Source organism: Enhydra lutris, unplaced genomic scaffold (genome assembly GCF_002288905.1).
Source record: "Enhydra lutris kenyoni isolate GAN:26980312 unplaced genomic scaffold, ASM228890v2 scaffoldscaffold3, whole genome shotgun sequence".
Classification (NCBI taxonomy): Eukaryota; Metazoa; Chordata; class Mammalia; order Carnivora; family Mustelidae; genus Enhydra; species Enhydra lutris.
Genome location: NW_019154087.1, coordinates 47,684,220 through 47,704,884, shown reverse-complemented (window position 1 = coordinate 47,704,884; position 20,665 = coordinate 47,684,220). Strand labels below are relative to the sequence as shown.

At 35.0% G+C, this 20,665-nt stretch overlaps 1 protein-coding gene across 1 annotated transcript; it reads right to left on the bottom strand.

The window, feature by feature from the left end:
* Positions 1-1,790: 1,790 nt before the first annotated feature.
* LOC111155230 (tryptophan 2,3-dioxygenase) lies at positions 1,791-20,409 on the bottom strand. The gene is made up of 12 exons (XM_022515350.1): positions 20,318-20,409; positions 19,990-20,095; positions 18,650-18,740; positions 16,250-16,320; positions 14,946-15,073; positions 13,140-13,326; positions 11,738-11,845; positions 8,593-8,704; positions 7,350-7,407; positions 5,716-5,795; positions 4,864-4,954; positions 1,791-3,199 (listed from the first exon to the last, which is right to left on the bottom strand). Exons 1-12 carry the CDS (start codon positions 20,407-20,409, stop codon positions 3,046-3,048), a joined length of 1,278 nt encoding a protein of 425 aa, XP_022371058.1. The 3' UTR covers positions 1,791-3,045.
* Between the last annotated feature and the right edge of the window lie 256 nt (positions 20,410-20,665).

Sequence of the window (20,665 nt, the reverse complement as noted above, 5' to 3'; positions counted from 1 at the left end):
TAATAAAACAATCTATATTTTACTTTGATTGAAGAAGACTCTTGATAAGAGCATAACCTACATTTTGTGAACAGTGTTAATGTGCTTAATTCCCATAAGCTTTTCTCAGTTCCAAATCTATATATTCATGTTTTGGTTTTCTGTATAGACACCTGAACCTCAATGTCTATAAAATTACCCCCTTCGCTTCCCCCCTTCTAAAAAAAGAAGAAAAAAAAAAAGAAAAAGGAAAAAAACTTCCACACCTCCTAGAGTCTCTATTTTGGTTAACAGCATCAATATTATATAATCACCCAGTCAGTAGAAGTGAAGGAAATGTTACTAAATCAGGCCAACTACACTTTAGTAACCCATCACTTAATCACCTACCTTCCCTCTGTTTCTATGCTCCTTTCCTAGATGCATGTTCTTTAGTTATGTCTCAACTCTACTAGTCAGTAGTCACCAAACCCTATGTCCCCTAACACAGAGGTTCTCAAAGTATAGTCCCCAGACCCGAAGCCACATGAGGACTTATAAAACACTATTTATTTATTTGAGAGAGAAACAGCACTCCCTGCTGACTGTGGAGCCTAATGCAGAGCTCCATCCCAGGACTCATGAGCTCATAATCTGAACTGAAACCAAGAGTCAGTCAATGAACAGACTGAGCCACCCAGGTACCCCAAGACACTTTATTTTTATAAGTGCTCCAGGTGATTCTGATGGATGCTATTATAATCCATTTACTATGTGTCCCCTGGATTTGCATTTCTGTAAGATATTATGTTATTTCCCTGTTTTAAACCATTCAGGAATTCCCCAATGCCTAAAAGATAACATGCCAACTCTTTTGAATGACCTTTCATAGAGAAGCCCCTTTCTACCTATTTGCCTCAATCTCTGCTATTCTATGAGGACATATGCTGTGCTCCAGCCATAGTAAGCTACTTGAAGTTCCCCCAGTGGGGCTAAAGGGAAAGCAGTGAGATTTTCACATAATAGTTAGGAGTCATACACATAATAGTTAGGAGTCATAATGAAAATCATCAAGATGTTCCTGGATGTGATTTCACAAAGATCTCAAAGTGAATACTAGATTAGGCAACCTTACACAGACTTTGCAACTTACTTAAAAATTATAACTTAAAGTGGATCGTTAGCACTAGAAGCAATTTTGAGTGGGGCAAGGGTAGTAACTGGCATTATAAATGGTTTTGACTTTTACATTAAGAATTACTGATATATTCCTTGAGGGGGTGGAAAAAAACTCTTACAACTATCTAGTTTAGTCACACCAAGAAATAAAAATAAAAAGAGTTAAGTTAAATCATATAGTCTGTTAGAAGATAAACCTTGACAAATAGCATTTATTCTAAGATTCCAAGACATCTTGGTGACAGAGCATCTATTAGCATATATTTTTTATTACTTCATGAGACAAGTAAAGATTGAGGTAAGTATTTTCTTTAAAGATTTTATTTATTTATTTGAGAGAGAGAGACAGAGAGAAGCACAAGCTGGGGAAGGGGCAGAAGCAGAAGGAAAAGGACAAGCAGACTCACCGCTGAGCAGGGAGCTGGACATGGGGCTCCATCCCAGGACCCTGAGATCATGACCTGAGCCGAAGTCAGACATTTAACCAACTGAGCCACCCAAATGCCCTTTGAGATAAATATTTTTATCCCCTTCATATAGATAGATCCTGGGGCTTAAACTGGAATTTGTACCAGAATGGATAGTTAGTAAATGGCAGTGCCAGAATTTGTTTCCATGCTCACTGATTTCAAAGCCATTGTCTTTAGCCACCATGTTACTTGTCTCTGTATTTTTCAGCTAGCCACTCTCAGACACTCTGTACATGTGCACATGCACACACACACACAATCACACACACGCACAGGGCATTATAGGTAAAAGCAATTATATGAAATTGTTTATCTAGAGACAAACTAGATGACATGATCCTCATAAGAAAAAACTTCTAATTGAGACCAAAGAATAGTCAATTCCATCAAGAATTTGCTGCTTGCTTATAATCACCCTAGGTCAAGGTTGATATACATTTGGATTCCTTTGATAAAATTTTGCACTTCCTTTGTAAAAGAAATTCAGCTAAGTATTGCCAATATCCAGGCCAATCTAGAAAAAGAAGAATAAAGTTCCTGTCTGATCTAAACTCTTAATCTTGTACTTGTTACTAGAAATGAACTAAATCACTATTTAGTGTGTTTTCTCTTCTCTCTTCTGGAAACAACATTCTTCAATTGAAGGAACTATCACTCTTTCCCAACTTCACTCCTGCACTTACTTCTTCCCAGGGCTGGGAAGAGCACCTTTGACTTTCTGGTCCAGAGGTGCTGGGAGCTGGGACCTTGTTTGAGGAAGGAGCTGGTCTACAGCAAGGAAGAATAAAGCCAACCCCTAGAGAAAAGAAGAGATGAGATACAAAGTCTCCTCCAAGTGTTCCAGGAATATAGTATTCCAGGAACTGGCTCCATCCCCAGGCTGCTCCCAGTTGTTCGAGCTAGTGGAATTGTCCAGCAAGTCCCTTCTAGGCAAACTTCAGGTAGATTTCTGCCCTTGGTCATCAAGAGTCCCAATAAATACAAGCAATGTTTCCAAAACAATATATGGAAAAGAGACTTATTCTTATTATTTCTTAATTTTTTTGTGTGTAAGTCTTTGTACACAATGACACATTTTACTCCATAAAATACTTGAAACAGCTGAAGTTTACAAGCCCATTAAATTATGAAATGAGATAATGATTGTGTTAAGTGGTTATACTAAGGTATCAAGGGACACTGAGTTTCAATAGGAAAATCTTCTATGTACAATGTTACCGTTCAATTGAATTCACGTCTTATCTTAATGTTTAGTCTTATATTATCACAAAAATGAGTTAATAAAATTATTTATAGGATTAAGTCAGAGCACCACAGTGCTCACCTATATATATACATATACTACAGTAGGACTCTTTGTGTATCATGAAAATTCATAGAAAATTTTTAAAAAGACAGGCTGAGAAATCAATGTCTTCATAGATTTTTGCAGATTATTTTAATCCGATTCATCGCTGCTGAAGTAAGAGCTGTCACAGTATTCAGCCATGTAAAGGAACTTATGAATACTTGGGTTCATCTTCGGTATCCAGTGTCGGGGAACCAGATATGTTGAAAGATTAAATAAATCTACAAATACCTTGTACCTGTCACTGGAAAGACACAAATATACAGATGGTGCAGATTTATTGACATGAAATATTTAAAATTTCTCAGATAATGATTTAGTATTTAATATGCTTCATTATACATTATGTATTATATTTTGTGCATATTATATATGTAATATTAAGGAGTTAAGGAATATTACCATTAAGATCACTTCCTTTTCATTCCACATCCAAAGTTCATGCCCATAAAACAGTATTATGTGTTTCATTGATCCTGACCAGGCTGGTTCAGACTAAAACCCAGAGTCTTATGATTGTCATGCTACCTTCATGAAGATAAGGGTATGTTCTTGTTTCTGACTTTGAAAGGATGATATGCAAATTTCAAAAACATTTAAGCATACAAAATTCCTAGTTGTTCCTTAGAAAATATTTCCCACCTGAAAAGTAGCTGTCAAGTAACTGACATGAATGGATTAATAAATTGAAATGCCAACTTAGATTCTTAGTAAATATCTACAAATGTGGTTTTAACATTCACAATCACTCTTGTGTGTGTTAGTCAACTGTTTTAACTGTTGCAGTTTTATAGAGAAAGAGCATTTGCCTTTGAGGTCGAATGAGAGCTCAAATTCTGCTCTGTGACTTGCGAACCCATGTGACCTTGAACAAGTTGTCTAAATCTCAGTGTCTTGGTTCCAGACTCTGTGAAATAAAAACTACAACCCCTTCCTCTGACCAGGCCTTTGTGAAGACTTCATGAGACAATGGAACACTAGAAATGTTGCAAGTGTTCATTATTCCCACCATCCACTGATGTATAGGTCCATGTGGTACAATCATTGACTATTTCATGCTTACAGAATTTATCCCCAGGGAAAGAGAAAATAGGTGATGATCGCGAAAATTCAAACCAATGAATTTTATAAGTTGTTTAGTCTTGAGTTTGTCCCTAGGGAAAATGAAAATGTATAAAAAGGATGAAAAATTGAACCTGCGTGTCTTATAACTGTCAATCTTGTAGTAACATTAGGAATGAAAACCACGTGCAACATGAATTTTGGAGACTAAGTGTGAATATCTAATTTGTTCTTGAGCTGATTCTCCCTTTCCGAGGGGCCTTGTAAGTTTCCTGGTTTCCATATGTATGCAACTATCTCTATCTCCATCTATAATGTTGGGAACAGTAAATAAATTAACAATATAAATGTCCCATAAATCTCTCTAGTGTGTTTTAAGTGCTAAATAAAACTCAACCCATTTCCTTGAAAACACCCTCTGGGAACTCTCTGGAGTAGATGGGAGTAGTTTTTATAAAATAGAGTCATACCAGAAAGCAAGAAACTATTTTTCAGCTGTGTCATCCACCAGGCAAGAGGACTTTAGTGGAATGAATGATAACTGTTTGAATCTAGTCTGAACTTTTGAAAATGTTCCTCCCTGGATGAACTCTCTCATATCCTCACAAGTCGTGCGACCACAGGTACCATGCCCCTTTTCATCTCAGGATCAGAATTATGAAATTCCAAAATTAAGGATTTTTAAACGACCTCTCTAATAGGAATACCTTAATCTAACCAGTATAAATGTGTTGTCAGGAGTTCAGATGGAAGCAAGTATAAATCACATTTCCTAGATAATGTAGGTAGAGAAACCAAAAATCAGCGATTCTAGCAAGAAAAACAGGTGAATTTCCCCCATCTTACCTCACTGTTGAGCGCAGGTACTGATAGCCAGAGGACCCACCAGTGCCAGCTTTGCTGCCCAGCATTCTGTGGACCATGCACACATGGTTATCTAGGCAAACACACAGATTAACTCCATGGATATTTTTCTGCCATTAGTTCTACAATTTTCTAAAAACAAGGGGTTGGTAATGATTATTACTTCTGAGAAAAGCTTCAGCCCTTATCACTTAGCCATATGGAAGGTTTGCATGGGAGAGCCAAATGAGACCAGTAGGTTGCCTGGCACCCGACTTGGTTCAGGCTATATGCATGTGACTCCATCTAACATAATGATGGACCAGCCTGTGGACACAACAGGGGAAGAGAAGGGCAATATTATGACTTTCACAAGCCCTCACTGCCTTTGCCTTCATGGGTCCCTTCCTCCATTTAAAGAAAAAAAATACATATATATGTGTACATACACATATATATATATATATATATATATATATGAATCATATTTTAAAATTGCATTGGCATAAAGATGAATAAGTTATGATTATATATGAAGACATTCTACTTAACCTAAATTTAATTTTTTCTTCTGATTATTAAATAAAACATTTTCATGGGCCCCCACAGAGAGTCTGGGCCCTAGGCACTATGCTTCTTGTGTATAATGGGTAAATGGCCCTGGGAGAGAATAAATGTTGGGTTGATTTTAAAAAAACAGAACACAAAAAAACAAACTCATTCACCCACAAAGGGGGAAAGAAAAGATAGTGGGAAGGAGAGCAGACAGATGAAGAAAAGGAATAAAGGAACAGGATGGGAGGGAAGGATTATTGGGGTTGAGGTGGTAGTGCTGGAAGGGGTGGGGAGACTTACATCTCCACTTAGTCATGAGTGTGTCTATGTCCATGAGAGAAGTCAGCAGCTGAAAAGGCACCTGGAATCTAGGCTCTTCCCTAAAGAAGAAATAATAATGAAAAGAAATCTACTGAAGCAAACCCAATGTGTTCAGAGGCCGTAAGTTTTATAATCTGTTGGCTCTGGAAACAAATGTCAACTTTGCCTCTTGAGAGCTATAGCAGCCCTGAATTATTCTCAAACTTAGTTTCTTCATCTCAAAAATGAGGATACTATTACTCAACTTATAGCATTTGTTTAAAGGGTCTAGAATATTCCATGTAATATATGTGAAGTGACCAGGCAGAATCACACCCAACATTGATTCTCGTTAAAAGGTAGACATAGAGGCACCTGGGTGGCTCAGTTGATTAGGAGTCCAATTCTTGGTTTCAGCTCAGGTCATGATCTCAGAGTCCTGAGATCAACCTTGCATCTGGCTCCAAGCTGAGCACAGAGTCTGCTTGATATTCTCCCTCTCCCTCTGCCCCTCCCCTCAACTTGTGCATGCTCTTTCACTCTGTCTCTCAAATAAAAATACATCTTAAAAAAAAAAAAAGTAGATATATATTCTACCTCAGATTCACCAGCTTCTTCTAGGAAAAACTCAAAAACAAAAATTGCTTTTAATTTCCTCTAATACATATATTTTTCCTTTCTTCATCCATTTATTCAAAACTCTCAGTACATTTTCCGCTTCAGATACATAAACTTGAGAGGCATAACTGAGCAGGATTTTAGGAAAAGAGTCAAAAATGTTTTGTTGATGTTTCTGAAGAAATGAATTTGAGAAGTTTTTTTAAAGATTTTATTTATTTGAGAGAGAGAGGACACGGAGCCACAGGGAGGGGTAGAGGGAGGAGCAGACTCCCTGCCGAGGAGGGAGCCTGACTCAGAGCTCGGTCCCAGGACCCTGAAATCATAGCTGAACCAAAGGCAGATGCTTAACTGACTGAGCCACCCAGGCGCCCCGGAATTTGGGAAGATTAAAAACTCAAATAAATACAAGAGGTCCAATAAACAGAGGTTTTGTTTTTAATGTTTGCTAGTGTGTTCTCCATTGTTCTGACACATTTAATTTATGAAACATGAAGATGAGGCCTTCATACACATGGAATGCGAGTATATGGACATTTAAAGAACACCTCATGCACTTTAGACAGTGAGGACAATTTTACTTGAAGTTGCAAAATAAAGAAGATAACAATTTATAAAGTTGTTTCCACTTTATCCACCTTTTTTAATTTCATAAAACAAAAATAACTACAACATCGTTTAACGATGGAAGATATTTTGTGACAGTTTCTGAGTTTGATTAAACTTTGGCAGTTTAGGACACTTAATGTCATATAATATACTGTAGAATTTAATAAAAAAGATATTTAATTAATTAGTGGGTGTATATATGTATATTTCTATCCACTATAGGGATAAAGTTATACTCCTACTATCTAAAAGACAAAAACTAATGAATCTTCACAATTATTTTCTAAGCTTCCCTCCAAAACTTAATGACTTTTTAAAACTATGATTGCAGTTTATAAGCTTTATACCTGATACATTATCTGTACCCACTCCTCAACCTCTGTTCTACTCTTCTATTTTGCTTTTACCTGTAAAAATAGATCATCAAGGCCCCCTGAAGTGCTCTGTATGACAGTCGTCTTTCACCTACAGGATACATAGTGAGTTTCAATTTAATGAGGAATTTAGGGAAGTCATATTAATTTGGCATCATCACCTTAAATAATTAAGTTTTATGTGTTTTTAGAAAACAATGTGTAGGTTTAAATTTTTTATTCCTTAGATTCAAAAAACAAACTAATATGTATATCTATATATGCATATATATATATATAAACTTCAAATATATATAATATATATACATACTTTATATATGCACACTTTATATAATACATATGCATTTATAATAAAAATATATGCATTTTAAATTTTCAAAATCTTTAAGTATCATGCTAGGAGAACTTGATATAGAAAATACTTGACTTCTATGCTAAAATGTGTTTTTTCTAATTCACTTACAATTACTTAATTACTTAGAATCACTTGGCTTCAAGGAGTACAACCATTATATAAAATCTCATGTGTGTGTTCTACTAAAAGGCTTTGCTCTATCTGCATAAAAATAAGATTTTGCTATTCTTCACAGAAGTTGTATAGAAAACTGAGACTAACAACCTTAAAGTTTGTAGCATTTCATATTAATTTCATATACTGTTATGCCTTGTACCTATGTTAAAAAAATAATTTTTACCTCTGCTCATTTGCAGAAGATTTATAAAGGCTTTGTAATAAAAGTTCCAAATACAAATGAACACAAAAATTTCAAACATATAAAAGAAGAGTTAAATATGAAGGTATTGATGACACTGGTCAATGAACTTCAGAAAATAATAGCCTTACATTAATTATGCTAAAAAGTCTAAATATGTGCTCTCTCTGGTCTGCTTGGGAAACTGATTTCCTCTGCAAAGCCACCCTTGCCCTCATAATACTTATTCCTCTGCTCTCCACTACTGTACTGTTTACAATTACACTGCTTTTCTTAATTTCCATGCCTATTACATTGTGAACTAAATTGCAAAATCATATCTGATTTCTCCTGGTATCCTGCATGTCTGACACAGATTATGAAATCTTCTGACTACAACGTCTTTCAGATAGATTGGGCATGTAAACTTACCACTTAAGTTTATAACAGATAAAATTAAACCAGTTCTTGCTTCTATGAGTGTAATGTAAATTTTCATTTTATTTCATGGGCATGTAAGATTTTATATTTTGATCTCATAGTCATACATCCTGGGGAAAGGACCCTTAGAATGAAATACTCACCCTTACTATAGAGATGTTCATGACGTTTCTCATCAAATAAGGAGAGTAACACCTCTTTTTGTTTCTGAAACTCAGCCATTTGTTCCTCTTTTTCTTCTGACTCTTCCTTAGTCTTGGAGGAAGATATCACATTAATATCCCCCAAAGGAGGATTCTCATTTCATAGATTCTTATTTTGGAAAACATGTCTTCTGAGAAATAGACTCACCAGGAGCAGAAAGGGTGCACTTAGAATATTTACCACATCATCTAATACAACTTGAAACCTGTAGCTTATGAGATGGGTTTTCCTCACACTTACTGGTTCTATCCTTCTACTCATTTATATTACTTGTTAATCTCGAATATTATTTTCATAAATATCATGATAAATGGACTCAGATGGACAAAACTGCAGATAACAACAAGTGACTGAAATGTTCTAATTTTAGATAGCTATTTTTTAAAACAGAAAGTAAAGTAATTCCACTTAGGAAAAAATAAGACTTTCTAGTAAAAAAAACTATCCAATTAAAATTCTATATTCAGTATTATATATTGTAAGTATGATTTTTTAGACTTTTTCCACCCTCAGATATTTTTTTCATTTGCTATCTATTGATTCATTTAAGGAAATTCTTAGAGTTCTGCCTACTACATATGTTTTACTTACAATTCAATTCAGCTGAAGCAAAAATCAGTTAAGTCAATTATTTTTAGTTTGAACAATCACTCATGTGATGAGAACTTGTAAGTACATTATTATCGATTAATTACTCATTTATTTAGTAAATGTCATGCTAAGGTAATAGAGATAAAATCGTGAGCAAAAATTGAGTTCTCCGATCTCATGCAGTACATCATCTGATGGGAATAAGACATTGAATAAATAATCACCTAGTCATTACATTGCAAGTGTGGACAGTACAAAGCAGGAGCCATATAATGCCATGATAACTTACGGTAGTCAAGAGGTCAAGGGAGATCTTTTTTTTAAAGATATATTTATTTAAGAGAAAGAAAGAGAGAGAGAGAGTGCAAAGAGAGGGGCGGGGAGGGGGGAGAGAGAAAGAATCTCAAGCAGACTGCCTGCTGAGCAAAAAGCCTGATCCCAGGACTCTGAGACCACGGCCTGAGCCAAAATCGAGAGTTGGATTCTCAACAGACTGCACAACCTAGGTGCCCCAGGGGGAGATCTTTCTGAAGAAGTTCTCCTTGAACTTGAAGAATGGAATGAGTTACCTGGGGAAGAATATTTCAAGCCCAGAGAATAACATGAAAAAGATTCTGTGGTGATAAATTAAAGAACTAAATTCATCTTAAAAAAATTCAATATGGTTGGGCCACATGAGATCATGAATCACTTTGAAGAAAGGCTATGTTAAAGGTTTCTATCTTTATTTTAAAAACAATAAGAAGGAAATGCTGTGAAATGAGTAAGCATGATGATTCGCACACCTGTACCCCTGGAACAAATAATACATTATATGTTAATAATAATTTTAAAAAATTAAAAATAAATAAAAAATAAAATACCTACTGTTAAAAAAAAACAATAAGGAGGAATAAACACGTTTCATGCAAAAGCAGAATGTGATCAGATCTGCATTTTGAGAAGACTGCTCAAACTGTGGTATGCAAAATAAATTGGAATGGAGTCATACTGGGGAGAAGTAAAGGATAGTTTAGAGAAATCACGAGACCAGGTGAAAAACAAGAGCAGTTTGTATTTGATTAAGAGTGATAGATAAAATGGAGGTACCTGAGAGCTATTCAGAAGGTAAAATTGGTAGGATTTGGTGATAAGTTGAAGAAGTGATTGAGGAAGAGGGAGGTACCAACGATCAATTATACATTGCAGACTTGACAAATTAGGTGGTTTGTAAGGGAAAAATTTCTTCAATTTGCAGAAGACTGAGTTGATAGGAGCATGGAAGGAGGAGGGAATTTTTTAAGTGTGGTTTTATGGTTATGTTTTTGAGAGGACCAGGAGGAAATTATAAAGTAGGGTGTGAAATATGTTATTTGAAATTTAAAGAGCTATCTATGCTGGAGATGAATGTTTGAGAGTTATGGTTTAGAAGCAGATATTAAAACAGTGGGTATGAATGAGTCCATGTGGTGAGAGTACAGAGAGAGAATAAAATGTGTCTAAGCCAATGCATTGGGAAATCCCACCATTTATCAGTCGGAGAAGAAAATTGAGCCAGTAAAGGGGACAAATCAAGACAATAAGGGCCAGAGAATTAAAGGAAGGCAATGTCATGCCAAACCAAGGGGAAAGAAAATATCCAAGAAAGAATAAGTAGTCATTATTGAATGCCACCAGGAGATGAAGTAAAATAAAAATGGCCATCGGATTTATATACCTAGAGGCCATCGGTGAATGAGGGGACAAGAAGACAGACTGGATTGGGTTGAGGATTAGATGATAAAGAAATACCTATACTAACCATGTTCTAAATACCTTACAGATATTCACCTAATTTAATGCTCATAATAGTCCTACAAGGAAGATACTCTTACTTTCTATTTTACCATTGGTGAAAGTGAAGCGAAGAGAGTTTAAGTAACAGAAGAAGTTCCATGTCAGTCATTAAGGTGTGAAGCTGGGACTTGAATCCATGCAGTGTGACTGACTTAAAAGTTCCAGTTTTAAGTACTACCTGATGCAGCCTCTCCAGATATAGAATTGGAACAATTCTTTCAAGAAATGTAGTCATGAAGAGAAGATGAGAAATGAAGAATCAACAATAACATTCTTAAGATGAAAGAAATTCAAACTGAGAGCCAGTAGGAAGGGCCCTGCAAATATGTATGAGTCCTGGGAAAATTATATGGTTAAATATATTTGGTTGACTGGTCTTTTGTGAGCCTACTTCTGTCTAGAATTGGTCACAATATGAAATTTTCAATACAAGTTAAAAGGTTTATTAATCTGATATATTTATCAAAAACAAAATCTTATCTATAATGAAGTTCTTAATTTAGTTTTTATGATATATAAATAAGATAAAATTTATTATGTAATTTATTTCTTACAGATACATTTATGAAAAGAAAATAATATAAGGAAAATGGAAGTTTAAGAGAAAATTGGAGATTTGTTAAATTCTCAATATTTCATCTGTAATAAACTTATATTTAGTTATGGCATCATAAATACCTGAATTCTTGTGAATTCTTCCTCCAGGCCCTTCACAATGTTGTTTTCAAACTTTCTCCAGAAGTTAAATCCATGTGGCTCTAAACCTGGTGTTCTTTCCAGCCATGCCTGAAGTATTTTTTAAGTAAATAAATTATAAAATTTAAAATATGTAAAATACATTGTGCCTAACATCTATGAACTTGAAACAGGATATTTTCTTAATTTTGAGAAACATATGTCATGTGTTTTTTGTATATAAATATTACCTTTCCCTTCTATTTCATTTAAAGAACAGCAATTTATTATATTTCACTTCTTAATCTTTAAAGCAATCATATCAGTAAGTATTTACTCTTTATTTGTTAAGAAATAGATTATTACAGAAATCCTAACTTTGTTCTATAAATCTATGAACCTATCTAAATGTTGTTTGGATGAAGTCTTCTGGTTTATTCTCAAAATACCTTATGGCTTAGGAGCTGAAGGATGTAGGAGCATGGTATACTTAGCAACTTTGAAGTCAGTTAACAACTTGATTATTTTAAGAGTCCATAAGACTTTTTTTAAAAATGTACTTTAACTTCAGGAGAGTGAACATATACAAGATTTTTTTAATGTAAAATTTAATGTAAAATTTTTTAATGTAAAAATGAAACAAAATTAATGCATCTCTGTGGATTCTCATTTAACCTATTTTTCATTTTGAAATTAGCTTTGTGATTCTTTCTTCCTCAGTCTTTATGAGTTGTTTTCGGCATTAGATACAACATATTAACCTAAATCCACATTTACAGTACTGAGGGGATTAGTGTGCAGAGTAGAAGTCCCTAAAAGAAAATGTTAATTTGCAATTTGCAAAGGTTAAAAAAAAAAAAAAAAAAAACAAAACCTCTTGTTTAGGAAATTAGGACCATATAATCTTTATTTAATAATTTACTTATGAAGAAACAGTAATCCTTTAAGACCTTTTATAGACCCATAGGGAATTAAGTTATGAAGAGAACAAATTCTGAAGACTATACTCTTAGTAATTTAAGTTAATTGAGAAAAATACACAATGTGTAGAACTGTTCAATAATGGCATATTTTAAAGAAGTAAACCTCATTTAATAACTACACGCAGCTTAAAAATCAACTAATTAAATGTGGTTTAGTAGGCTTGTTTAAAAGAATTATTTTTTATAAGATGAGGTTATTAAATATTAACACAGCTGAGTATATAAATATTTCTGAAACTCTCGGGAGAGTTCTTTATAGTTTAAATATTTTAATTAGTTGAGTTTAAGTATTTTTATAACTTCTTCTGCTTTTATTTACAATGAATGTGACAAAACATTTGAGTTTTAAAATTTTGATCTAACAGAAACTAAATTAACAAGACGTGGGAGTAAGACTTCAAAGATAATATTTGGGTATGTACCTCCACTAGCTGCAGTAGTGTTTTCTCTTGCTCCGACTTAAGTAGCAGTTCATTATCTTCTCCTTTGAAGTTATCACGATAATGTCTTCGGTTGTAAGGGACCCTCAAACTCTGAAGGACACCTATCTTGTTTTCCAAGAGTCGGAATTGCAAACTCTGGAAGCCTGATGCTGGAGATAAGTACTCTCTGGATAAATGGAGGAAGGCAAGAGAAGAAAAAGAAGAGGAGGGTTGACATTGTAAATCACTGTTATGCTTTCTTCTCTTGAGAGGTCCTCAGTTTTATTCTCTTAGATATCACCAAGAACAGGGACACCACTGCCTAGAGTTGGACCTGCGATTCGATCTTCCTGAAGAAAGAAAATCGAGCTCCCTATACATCATTGTTGTTGTCAATTAATCAATTTAACGATGGAGTGTGTACACAGTGTGGGAAATGTCATATATGCATGTGCACATGTATATACATAAACACACACACACACATAGACACATGTGTTTATGTGTTTGTGTACTAATTTTTTCCTGAGATAAAGATACATGGACATTGTGCAATATTTCCTATTCTATAGTACTAAAAGATTCTTTACAGATTCAATCCCTCCTAAAATTTATATTCTTGGATATCATCATTGATCTCACTATCTAGCATCATTATGAACACAATGAGATATTATCAGTAAAACAAATGAGATATTGCCTGACACAAAATAAGCAATCAAAAAAATGTTATTACTTCCACCCCACAGTCACCCAAACTCTTATATCCTTCTATGTTTCCTTCATCTAATTGGTTTTAAGACTTCAATTTTTTAAAACCACCATGAAGGAATTTTACTACATTCTACTTGACTATCACACATGTTTGAGACACTGCCTATTACATGATTAAATGCACCCAATGTTCTTAAGAAAAGCTCTTCTATGATTTTGGTACAAAAAAACTTAAAAAAATACATATATATAGGGCTTTGGCTACCTGGAAATGCAGTGCTAACATTTATAGTTCAATCCATAACTTAAACTGACACTTTTGCTGACAGGTTTCCTGTCAACTCTTGCTTCTCTTTTATTTTTAGTTTGAAATTTTTAAAAAATTTAGTTATATGTGTTGTGTCAGTGATGTTGCCATTTTGATAAGTTATCTAAAATTCTTTTTAATGGCTTTTCAACCTTTGGGGAAGATCAAGTGTAAAATCCTTTTTAGATAAAAACAGGGCACACAACAATGAATTGAAATTAATCGATCATATTATGTTCATATGTAAAAGTGAGTGAAGGAATATTTTTATTAACTTCTCAAATGCTTTGTGACTAAGACTCCTTCATGTTTGTAGTGGCACAGTGTCAGTGGGACAGGCTTTTTACACAAAACACATGTTCCTCTTTTACCCCATAGGAATGAAAGGGTAAACACCACTGCCCCCTTTTTTTTTTTAAGTTAACAACTTTTTTTTATTATGTTCAGTTAGTCTCTATATAGAATGTCATTAGTTTCTGTTCTTTTTCTAAAGATTTTATTTATTTATTTGACAGAGAGAGAAATCATAAGTAGGCAGAGAGGCAGGCAGAGAGAGAGGGGGAAGCAGGATCCCTGCTGAGCAGAGAGCCCCATGTAGGGCTCCATCCCAGGACCCTGAGATCACGATCTGAGCCGAAGGCAGAGGCTTAACCCACTGAGCCACCCAGGCACCCCTAGAATGTCATTAGTTTTTGATGTAGTGTTCAGTGTAACACCCAGTGCACATCACAACATGTGCCCTCCTTAATGTCCATCACCCTTCTTACAAAGCCACCAGTCCACACCTGAAGTCATTGAAGTCCAAGGGCGTCATGGTTTCCAGGACGGAAAACTGCTGTACTAGTAGTTTCAGGATCACCGCCACCCGGTGCATCCGAGTAACAACCTTCAGCATGTTCCTTTCATCCCTGACCTGATGGTTAAGAAATGAAACATCAAGTAATCAGTCCTGTTATCTGGGAGATACAATAGACTATCAACAACAGTGTACCTCTATGGACTTTCTCTATTTATTTTATTTTATTTATTTATTTGACAGATAGAGATATCAAGTATGCAGAGAGGCAGACAGAGACAGAGAAGAGGAAGCAGGCTCCCTGCTGAGCAGAGAGCCTGATGTGAGGCTCGATCCCAGGAACCTGAGATCACGACCTGAGCCAAAGGCAGAGGCTTAACCCACTGAGCCACCCAGGCGCCCCGAACTTTCTCTATTTTAAAGAGGAACGTGGGAATTAAAAATTGCCATAAACATATATTGAATTAATAGCCACTTTGAGTTGTGTGTGAAGACTGTCTGCAAAAGAGGAGTCATTTCTATTTCTTTAAAAAGAGAAAATTATATGGAAGCAAATGAGAGGCCAATTTTGGAACACAGTAGCCACTGATGTCAAAGTAAATCTCTCCCTTAGTTGGCTTTGAGGAATAAAGGTCGAGGAAACATAGGCAACTTCTGGGTGAAGATTAAGCAACACCTGGATAAATCTGCTTTTTACTGAGAGCCTCAAAGTGGCCATTAACATAAGTGGGGAGAGCGCTCCATCCCAAGACCCTGGGATCATGACCTGAGCAGAAAGCAGACCCTTATCTGACTGTGCCACTCAGGTGTCCTCTTTTTCTTTCTTCTACCACTCTCTTCTTCTTCTTTTTGTTTCACTTTCCTCATCATTGTTCCTATCTCCCCATAGCAAGTATTCATTAGAAATAACATCTTGAAAGAAAACACACACACACACACACACACACACACACACACACACAAGAAATACAATTCTGGTCCCTATTATTTAAAGGATCTATATTAGCTATCTTGGCAATCTACCAACATATATAACAACTTTCTTTAAGGGCAAAAAAAAATCGAGTTCTAAACAAGAGGACTGAAACTGAAATTTGAATCTTAAAGCAATGTGTAGCTCTAGGGTAACAGGCACTGGGAAAGTATGACTACACACTTGTCCACTCAGAAGGGTTTTTTAAATGTTTCCATTAAGTAATAATTCCATCATTTAGTCATAAGTTTTTCTAATTAACAGTATTCTACATTCTCAAAAAAAAAGTATAAATCCAACATTGTGACATGAGAACTCACATGGCCATTCTGAAAGATCTCTCGAACAGAATCTAATTCCCAGAGGATTTGCTTAAACCAGAGTTCATAAGCTGCAATGAGAAAAATCATTGTCAACTTGAAAGTTATGGTAGCATTTTTTACCATAATTATATAAAAGACAGAGTTAACACATCAAAAAAGAAATAAATGTAATTTTAAAACAATAAATACTAATATAATCTTATATTTATACAATAAACAAATATTAGTGTTAATGTTATGATAGTCTTCTTTCATTGAATGTTTTACTATGCCAGCCATGTTTTCTATATGCTTCATATTCATTATTATTATTTTTACTTCTTTCAACAAATAAATTGTCTAGGTCTTTTAAGATATAGCACATAATCTAATTCCAATTTCCTGTGGAAGCTAGAGGTTTATGCGAAAGCAGAAGTGACACTCATCTCCATTCTATACTAAGATATTAATAATCACTAACCTGAAGAATATGACAAAATTTTGTTTTCTGGACGCTTAGAATATTATGGAGAGGACAAGCTTGTGAATAGCCTTAAACTTCATTGTATTTATCTATCTCCCTGAGTACCTAGCACAGTGCTTACATAAGATAAACATTGGGTGATCATTTTTTTTTAAATTTTATTTATTTATTTGACAGAAGAGATCACAAGTAGGCAGAGAGGCAGTCAGAGAGAGAGGGGGAAGCAGGCTCCCTGCTGAGCAGAGAGCCCGATGCGGGGCTCAATCCCAGAACCCTGGGATCATGACCTGAGCGGAAGGCAGAGGCTTTAACTCACTGAGCCACCCAGGTGCCCCAGGTGATCATTTTATGAATAAATGAACTAAATAGCCAGTGTAGTCATTATATAAGCATAGAATATCAAAAATCTTAGAGATAACTGGTGCTTTCTATTTGGTGCTATTGTGTGGGTAAAGGCTATGGCTAAGTGGAGGAAATCAGATCATAATTTTAAATTATATTTAAGAAGACTTCCAGGAATCTAATTTTCATATATGGACCAAGAGAAAATCAAATATTTATTAATCAGTTTCTGTATCTTTTTATTCAGGTTTAACTTTGTGTGACTAGTTCCATGACCCACTAACCATGTGACATAACTGAAGGATGGGAGGACAGTCTCCTCATCAAATCATGATAGTTCCCATTTGTTGTATGCTTATCTTGTGCTAAGTGCTCAATGCACATTAGCTCATTTTATCTTCACAAAACTCTATGAATAAGAAGATAAAATAATTGTCTCCATTTTGCAGATGGAGAAATAGAATTATTGCTCAAGAAATCTGATCAAGGCCACATAAATTTACAGTGGTAGAGAGAGGATTCTAAACAATTTTCTGATTCCAAGTATGTGCTACCCTGCCATGATTCCTCTTCTATTGATTTTTGTCTTAGCCTAAATCACCAATAAAAATGTAAACATGAAAACAGGAGAGGTAATACATCAACTCAATTATTTTCCACCTTCATCTTTTTACTCCAAGGAGCTGATCATTTTAACCAGTCAGTGAAGCAAGCAACCAGTTGAGGAAAAGACACAAAGAACAGGTAGGGAAAGAAAAAATGTCTAGAAATGGAGCACTGACTAGTATGAATCGTTGGACCTGGTCAGACAGAGGACACTATTATGCCTCCAACAATTTTAGAGTAAATCTTAATATGCTGGGGTCACAGGCCTCTTTAAGACACATATTCATGAAATTCTGCACACAATTTCAATGAGTCAGGTACTTTCCAAACTCCTGAAATCATGGATTCCTACATTAAAAACCACTGCCCAGAGGTAAGAAGTCTGGAGAGAATAAATGCACACTTTAGACAAATTTTATATTTTTGTTTAGTACTAGATCTATATATAATTATGTAAAGTCACAATAAATTTGAATGTCTAATTCTTGAAAATAGTTTATTTATTTTTGGGGAGGGGGTGGGGCAGAGAAAGGAGTAGAGAGAGAATCTCCAGCAGACTCTCCACCCAGCAAGTAGCCTGATGTGGGGCTCCCTCCCACAACCCTGAGATCATGATCCAAGCTGAAATCAGGAGTCTGAGAGTTGGTCGCTCAACGAACTGAGCCACCCACACATCCTTTGATTTAAAGTTCTAAGCTGAAAAACAGTACCATCTTATCTTGCAAATTCCTTGTGAATTCCAAGAGATAGAAAGTTCCCTTGGATTTAAGAAAGAGCTAAACTTCTACCTGATCCAATTAGCAGCAAAGTAACATAAAGAAGACTGTTATAAATTCTAGAGGGATGCCTTATGAGAATTTACCCAGCAGCAAAATATTCTGAGCATTTCTGAAGGAAGTGATTCCTTGATCTTTCAGCATGCTTTCCTCATTATCATCGGGAAATGCATGTGGAATAGTTACCATCCAATCTTTTGTGCAACTTACCTTGATGAGTTATGATAAAAAGATGTTCATCATGGATTTTATTTCCTTTTATTTCACTTTGAAGTTCCTGTGCATTCAAAACCTTTTCCAACTTTAAACAAAACAAACAAACAAACAAAAAAAGACAGACTAATTATGTATAAACTTCCAGTTATAGGTTGGACAAGTTATAGGGATCTAATGTACAGCACAGTGATTATAGTTAATAAACTTTATTATATTCTTGAAAGTTGCTAAGCGAGTAGGTCTTAAATGTCTTCACCACAAAAAAGAAATGGTAATTATGTGATACAATGCAGATGTTAGCTAATGTTATGGTGATAATCATTTTGCCATATATAAGTGTGTCAAATTAACATGTTATATACCTTAAGTTTATACAATGTTATACATCCATTATATCTCAATAAAGTTGAAAAAATTTTAAAAAAAGAAAAATTAATTTTGAAATTGTAAATCTTATTTTTAATCAATTTTAATAAGAAGTAGAATACAATATCGAAAAAAAATCCCCAAATTCCCAAATTCTCCAGAAGCAATCTTTTAAACAATTCATGAGTCTTAATCACAAAGAATGAGTTAAATTTATGATTTTTATTCTTTTCAGAACAACTTGTATTGGGTAGGATTCTATGTAACAAATACAACTGTACTCAGCGAGAAATCATAACCCTTTTATCTCTTGAAATGAGTATGATAAAAGCTTGGTAACTTACTTAGCTCACTGTTTATCTTCTACTCTTTTATCCTCCAAAGACCCTATTCTAAGAAGATTTTAACATTCTTTATCAGCTCATCCCTAGCAACCCATCAATGAAAGCATCAAAGGCTCTAGACATTTTACTTCTTAAAAAATATAGAAGACAAACAGGCCACATTTATGGTCTCCAAATACTGCATTTGTAATATCCTTCTTGCATTTACTAATGATTTCAAGAAAACATGTGTCTTCAACATTTCTACTTTCCAATAAGGGATTTAAAAAACATCATCTTTTTGGATACATTTGCAATGATCCACGCTGAGATATACAGACCATGTCCTATCTGTGCGAGCTGTGCAATGTCTGCCAGTTATCTCCACTTTATCTTATCATTTACGCTCTTCTGCTTAAGATTCCGCACTCTGCTTGGACCGTACCTCTGTCAGAGAGGTGAATTTTCATATAGGAGTCACATGAATTGTGCTAACAAAAGTTGAAAAGCATACATCTGTGTCTTTACATCCAGAAAACTTTTTGGTGATTGAGAAAAACAAAACAAAACAAAACATCCAAAACATGAAAATGTCACTTCGCAGAATTTAGCACCTAACTGTGAAAGCTAAGCTCTACCACTTACATGCAGGTAGTTTCCGTAGATAAGTCCTCCTTTGCTGGCTTTATTCACACCGGTTTGTGATTTGTCTTCTTCATTGCCTTCTATGGATAATTTTTTAAAAGCACCTCTGCAGATTTAATAAGGGAGAAGAAAAACAGGAGATCTTGAGAAAGCATAATAACTAATAAGATGAGAGATCAAAATTCTCTCGCTAATTGATTTTAAAGGAGATTTTTAACAAGAGAAGAAGGATGGCAATTTTGAATGTTTTTGAAATTCAGAAATTGCAGTGTTCTTATTTGGCATTTCTAAGATCCTGACCATCCTTCAAATAGAGGTAAATACTCACCCAAAGTTGTTTCCTAAAAATGGGCACCCACTCATGGTGAAAACACACCGTCTGTGAAGCACTGAGGTTTGACTTTGGAACGATGATATCATTGACCTTCCCAGATGTTCTACCGCTGCCTTTTATTTCTCCTGCTGTCTCTGAACCAGCCAATCAGCCCTCCCTCTGCGCTCTTAGGTAGGCTCTCGTTTCAATTGGGACAGAAGCTGAACTCTGTAAACTTTGGAGAGGATCCGTGTTGGGGACAGTATGTTTGCTAAAAGATGTGAGCATTCTGCCAGATCAAATCATTTGACTAGCTAAGTTCTGCTTTTATATCCAAAATAACAAACATTAAATAAATCAACG